General features: G+C 55.1%; 2 protein-coding genes across 9 annotated transcripts in view; both read right to left on the bottom strand.

Annotated features, from left to right (window-relative positions):
- The window catches only part of EXOC7 (exocyst complex component 7), a 70,390-nt gene extending 67,484 nt beyond the window's left edge, over positions 1-2,906 (bottom strand). For all 8 annotated transcript variants that reach the window (XM_005884231.2, XM_005884236.2, XM_005884233.2 and 5 more), the window contains exons 1-3: positions 2,821-2,906; positions 2,605-2,717; positions 25-263 (exon numbers count right to left, since the gene is read on the bottom strand). In XM_005884231.2, the coding sequence (XP_005884293.2) occupies positions 25-263; positions 2,605-2,688 (323 nt within the window). In that variant the 5' untranslated portion in view covers positions 2,689-2,717; positions 2,821-2,906. The remainder of the gene's footprint in view (positions 1-24; positions 264-2,604; positions 2,718-2,820) is intronic.
- RNF157 (ring finger protein 157) overlaps positions 2,740-6,043 on the bottom strand; it is a 46,592-nt gene continuing 43,288 nt past the window's right edge. Inside the window, exons 8-10 of the mRNA XM_014531742.1 lie at positions 3,642-3,713; positions 2,849-2,980; positions 2,740-2,781 (exon numbers count right to left, since the gene is read on the bottom strand). Coding sequence (XP_014387228.1) covers positions 2,740-2,781; positions 2,849-2,980; positions 3,642-3,713 — 246 coding nt within the window. The remainder of the gene's footprint in view (positions 2,782-2,848; positions 2,981-3,641; positions 3,714-6,043) is intronic.

Genomic DNA, 6,043 nt, shown 5'->3' with positions numbered 1-6,043 from the left:
AGCGGGTGCGTGCCGGCGACTCACTTGGAGAGACTCCTTTTGAGCTTGAGTCCTTGGCTGCTGCCGTCGGGCAGGCGGTCGAGCGGGGAGAGCGTTCTGACGGGGGGCAGGTGGCCGTCGCTGCCGTAGGCGGGCAGCATTCCTGAGAGGTGGCCGTCGCCCAGCACGTGGAGTGGAGGGACCGCAGGGGACGGGGTGAGGGGCCCGTTGAGGGCCTCCAGAAGGGACACCACTTCATAGCCCGGCGGGATGTTCTCGGAGGACTAGGGGGATCAGACGGTGGGAGAGTTCATTAGCCAGACCGCGTGGCTCAGGCCAGAGGTCCCGGGTCGATTCCCCGCCAGGGCACATGGCCGGGCTGCAGGTTCAAGCCCCGAAAGGGACACCACTTCATAGCCCGGCGGGATGTTCTCGGAGGACTAGGGGGATCAGACGGTGGGAGAGTTCATTAGCCAGACCGCGTGGCTCAGGCCAGAGGTCCCAGTTCGATTCCCCGCCAGGGCACATGCCCGGGCTGCAGGTTCAAGCCCCGGTTGGGGTGTGTTGGTTGGGATGTGTTGCGGGAGGCGACCAATCGATGTTCTCTCCCACATCGATGTCTGTCTCTTTCTCTCTCTCTAAAATCAATAAACATATCCTCAGGTCAGGATTAAAAAAAAAAAAAAAGTAGAAAGGAGGGGAGAAAACCATCAATAATCAAGTCACCCAAAGTAATAACTTCATTAGCATTCTGTGTATTTTCTTCCCATTTTTCCGTGTCCTGTTTGCCCAGCTACAACCTATCATCTGTGAATAACAACTTTATATCCCGCGTACGTCACCTGACACAGATGTTTTCCTTCACACGCGTCCCCTTCCCACCGATACCGCAAGCTCCTGCTCCCACCGGGGCTGGCTACTCAGCTGTGTCGACATGTCCGACTGTGAACAGTCTGAGGGATGTCCTAGTGCCTGAATCTTTTTTCAGATCATTTTCTTGGTATTAAATTCTTAGGCCCTAGATTACCTCGTATAATCGTGTTTAAGGCTCTTGACATACACAGGCTTTTTAAAAATTTTTTTTTCAACGATTTTTCTAGTTACACTCCTCAAAGCAGAACAGAAAACCTACTTAGTTCTGCCAGCCTGGAGTGTCTTTAAAGAGGTTTTTTTAATTTGAAAGGTGAAAACGGTGTCTCCCGTTAATTTGCGTACTGTTGGTTTTTAATGTGGCTGAGGCTGAAAGCAATGACTGCTAACCTGCTGTGCTTCCTCTTCCGAGAACTGCGTTTTGAAACCCTTTGAACATTTTTGTCTGTTTTATTCACAGGAGCTACCGCCGAGACACGGGCTTTCCTCCGGTGTCAATGTCGTGAAGACATTTTTTTCTTTAAATGGGTGGTTGTTTGCCTTTCAATTTTGGTCATGTGCTATACATCTGAAATTCAAAAAAGTTTTTTTAAAGCTCCTATGTTTTGTTTTGATTGTTTTTGTTTTTAGAGAAAGAGGGAGAAGGACAGAGAAACACTGATGGGCTGTCTCCTGCACGCCCCCTATTGGGGACTGAGCCCACCACCTGGGCATGAGCCCCGACCGGGAATTGAATCGGTGACCTTTTGGTGTCTGGGTCGACGCGCAACCGCTGAGCCGCATCAGCCGGGCTGAAATTTAAATCTGTTACGTGGTAAAAGGTGCACCGTCTTTGTCCGTCCTGTTCCACTTTAAGCTTAGCGAGCCCTCTCCCGTCCAAAGTCCACCGGAGAGTCACCGGTAATTCATTCCAGCCCTTTAACGTTCTGCTTGGTTTGCTTTGTTTGGAGTACAATTCACTGTTACTCCATGTGCAATCTGTTATCTGGTAAGGAGTAAAGCTACACTGACGTTTCCTCCCCAGATAGCTAAGTAATTATCCCCGTACCGCTCACTGGATGGTACGTCTAGCGTGGGAATCTAAAGCAAGTCAGTATCTGCTCCGAGGCTTCACCCCGACACCATGCCTCGTACCCTGAAACGGAGGGGGATACCTTCATATGCTCGGCTCCCCGCCCCTGACCCCACCAAAAGGGATAAAGAAAACCAGTTACCGCCCGGCCAGTGTGGCTCAGTGGTTGAGCATTGACTTATGAATCAGGAGGTTACGGTTTGATTCCCGGTCAGGGAACTCGATCCCCAGTGTGAGGTGTGCAGGAGGCAGCCGATCAATGATTCTCTCTCATCATTGCTGTTTCTCTCTCTCTCCCTCTCCCTTCCTCTGTGAAATCAATAAAAAATATATTTTAAAAAAACCCAGAAAAATAAAACCAGTTACCTCCTGCGAGGACTCAGATAAAGACAGTAAACTGTATCCCAACCTAAGACGACCACCCCCTTGCTTCTGCTTGGGGGAGTCCCAGAGAAAGGGGGACCCCACAGAGGGGAATCGGGGAGGCTCTAGGCATGGCCACCACCATCAGGACACCAAATTCCCAACCTTATACTACAGGCTGGTCTCAAGGCAACAGGGGCTCACCCAGCTTACTGCCCACGCCCCCGCAAAGGCACGGAAATGAGGGGCCCAAGGCGAGAGGAGGCAGCGAGGAGACCTCCCTGTTGGCTTCACGGGGCGCGGTTCTGAGCCCCACTCACCGAGGGCTCCTCCGAGTCGGAGGTCTGGGAGGAGATGATGGGGTTGAAGCTGGTCGGGGACAAGGGGCCCAGCTTCTTCCTCATGGCTCGGATCTGCAGCAGCGCCCGGAAGGCTGCGGAGGAGGAGAGGGGCCATCAGGCCACGTGGGTGCGGGGGTGGGACAGACCCCGCCACCCCTGCCCCGGGGCCGCGCGGCCCGGACCCGCGGGGCTTACGCAGGCGGCAGATGGGGCAGTTGCTGGCCTGGTAGCGCAGGGTGTCGGCACAGGTGTTGCACAGGCAGAGGTGGCGGCAGGGCAGGATGAGGGTGTCCCGCACGTCCGAGAGGCACACCACGCACTCGGCGCTGTTGTCACTCACCTCGTCCTCAGCCACCTGCCGGGGAGCGGACACTGAGCCAAGGACAAGGACGCACACTTGCTAGACAAGGGATGGGAACAGTCCGGCCGGCGCGGCTCAGGGCTGAGCATCGACCCATGAACCAGGAGGTCAGGGCACCGGCCCGGGCTGCGGGCTCGATCCCTAGTGTGGGGCGTGCAGGAGGCAGCTGGTCCATGATTCTCTCTCATCATTGATGTTTCTCTCTCTCTCCCTCTCCCTTCCTCTCTGAAATCAATACAAATATATATATTTTTAAAAAGGAATAGGAACAGAAGCTTACACTTGCATCGGACTTCACAGTTTACCCAGTGCGTTCACACACTCGGTGTCACTGACTCCGGGAGCTTCTCTCAAGCTCACACTGTGAGGCTGACCTGCCTCTGACTGGCTGGGCCGTGGGGCTGAGCAGACCCCACGGGGATAAGAGGGGTTTAATGATCAGCGTCCGGAAAGCCCAGCCGGCTAACGGCAGGGGGTGGGGAGGGACTCAGAGACTAACCCAGAGCGATTTAAGGACAGTCATCTGAAACGAGGGGCGGGAAACACCCTCTGGGCCCGAACTGACTGCGAGCCGGTGCCCGGCCTCCCGGTCCCAGCTTTACCGGGCTCCTCGCTGCCCCTCGGGAGGACAGGCAGCGCGCCGGGCGGCACTCACCTTGGCATCCTGCGTGTTGTACTTGTTCTCGATCCCGTAGATCTCCTGGAGCAGGTAGCTGACCCCGTCCACCTGCACGGCAAACACAGAGTTCCAGGGCAGGCTGACCCTCGCACAGATAGGAGCGGCCACACACACCCCCGCTGTGGCGACGGGCCGCGGGTTCACAGCGGGGACGACCGGAGGCCAGGACAAGCCGAGGATGCTTTCTCCACGGCGGCTCTCTTGTTGAGAAGCAAAACCAGCTGTTTGATTTTCCCACCAACAGGGACACACACGCTCAGGCAGGCATGCCGCTGCCCTGCCCTCACCATCGCCCGCAGCGAAGAAAGGGGGAGACTAGAACGGGGCGGGAGATCAGCACAATGTAACCTCAGCTACGAAATAAATGTGAGGTTCACACATCGCAAGGAGAAAGGAGGGGGAGAGAAAGACAGAGGAGAAGTGGGTAAGGGAAAGGGGGGAGGGGAAGACAGAAGGGAGGCATCGGAGGGGAGCTGCCCGTCTCCAACACGCAGCAAAATCACCCTCTAGCCCTTGTTTCTTTTCTTTTTTTAAATATATTTTTATTTATTTCAGAGAGGAAGGGAGAGGGAGAGAGAGAGAGAAACATCAATGATGAGAGAGAATCATGGATTGGCTGCCTCCTGCAAGCCCCCAACTGGGGAACAAGTGCACAACCCGGGCCTGTGCCCTTGACCGGAATCAAACCTGGGCCCCTTCAGTCCGCAGGCCGACGCTCTATCCACTGAGCCAAACCGGCCAGGGCAGCCCCTGTTTCTTAAAACTCCAACTTCAACACCGAGGCTCACTCCCACAAGTCTGGGCCCCAGCAGTGCTGAGGCTGGCCCGCCCCTGGCTTCCCTAATCCAGGCCCCGCCCCTCTGCCTGGCCTCTGAATTCATCCCGAGACCTGGCCTGTCACTGATGTCATATCCCACCCGCCAGTCTGACAGTCTGTCACTAACGCGACTCTAGCTACAGAAGAGCCGTTTTCCCTGAGCTTCCCCAGCCAGCCAGCCTATCCAGGCAGTACCTCCTCTGCCTCTCTTGCAACCTCTCTTAAACGCCGGCGTGGCTCAGTGGTTGAGTGTCGACATATGAACCAGGAGGTCATGGTTCGATTCCCGGTTTGAATTCAGAGAGGAAGGGAGAGGGAGAGACAGAAACATCAATGATGAGAGAGAATCATGGATCGGCTGCCTCCTGCACACCCACTACTGGGGATTGAGATCACAACCTGGGCATGTGCTCTTGACCGGAATCGAACCTGGGCCCCTTCAGTCCGCAGGCCGACACTCTATCCACTGAGCCAAACCGGCCAGGGCAGCCCTTGGGCACGTGCCCAGATTGACCAATCATTCTCTCAAATCACTGACATTTCTTTCTCTCTCTCTCTCTCCCTCTCCCTCCCTCCCTCTCCCTTCCTCTCTGAAATCAATAAAAAAAATATACTAGTATTAAAAAACACCCAAAAACCTGTTCCAACTCAGTGATCATGTTAGAAAGGACACCATCAACTACTTTATACTACGGTATTATGATTAGTGATCTCACTAAGAGGGGAGAGCATTTAACCCCCAAAAATGAATAATGTGGAATTTCAGATACCATCCCCCGTGGGGGCACCCCTCCCCGCTCCTCACCCTCCATGGCTCTCCTCCTACTTCTGCAAGAGGGGCCGGGTGGCACTCAGCTGGGGCCAGGACGTCTAGCGGACACGTGCGTAACGGCCGGTCATTCTGGAAGGGGGCAGCTGGCTAGCGAACTTGGGGTTTTAGAAAAGCACTGGTGGGGCCCCAACCGGTTTGGCTCAGTGGATAGAGCATCGACCTGCGGACGGAAGGGTCCCAGGTTCGATTCTGGTCAAGGGCACATGCCCGGGGCCCGTGCCTCATGCTCTTTTTTTAAAAAAGAAGTAGAGCCCAGCCCGGGTTGTGGGCTCGATCCCCTGTAGGGGTCAGGAGACACCGGGTCAATGATTCTCTCTCATCATGGATGTGTGTGTCTCTCTCCCCCTCTCCCTTCCTCTCTGAAACCAATAAAAATATATTTAAAAAAGCCAAGCACTGGTGGGATCCGTGAAGCCGAGCGCTCTAACTGGCCCTGGATGGGATCACAGCATTTAATCCTTCATCTGACGCGCTTCAGGCCTGGCATTTCGGATGAAAGGACTCCTCCCTGAACCTAATGTCGGGAGACAAATCTCGTCCTTTCACCCCTCAAGCCCTTCGCTCAGATCCCGGCTGCGCAGCGCCAACAATTCTGGGGCAGCAACGACAGCAAAGCCCAGGTCCTTTCAGGCACCCACGTAGCTTCCAACCCACAGGAGCACACCCCTCCTTTCCCCCTTTGATTTAAAACGGGGGGGGGGGGCAGGAAAGAGAATTTCCTAGAAGGCA

Source organism: Myotis brandtii, unplaced genomic scaffold (genome assembly GCF_000412655.1).
Source record: "Myotis brandtii unplaced genomic scaffold, ASM41265v1 scaffold825, whole genome shotgun sequence".
NCBI lineage: Eukaryota > Metazoa > Chordata > Mammalia > Chiroptera > Vespertilionidae > Myotis > Myotis brandtii.
This window is presented reverse-complemented; position numbering and strand designations above follow the sequence as displayed.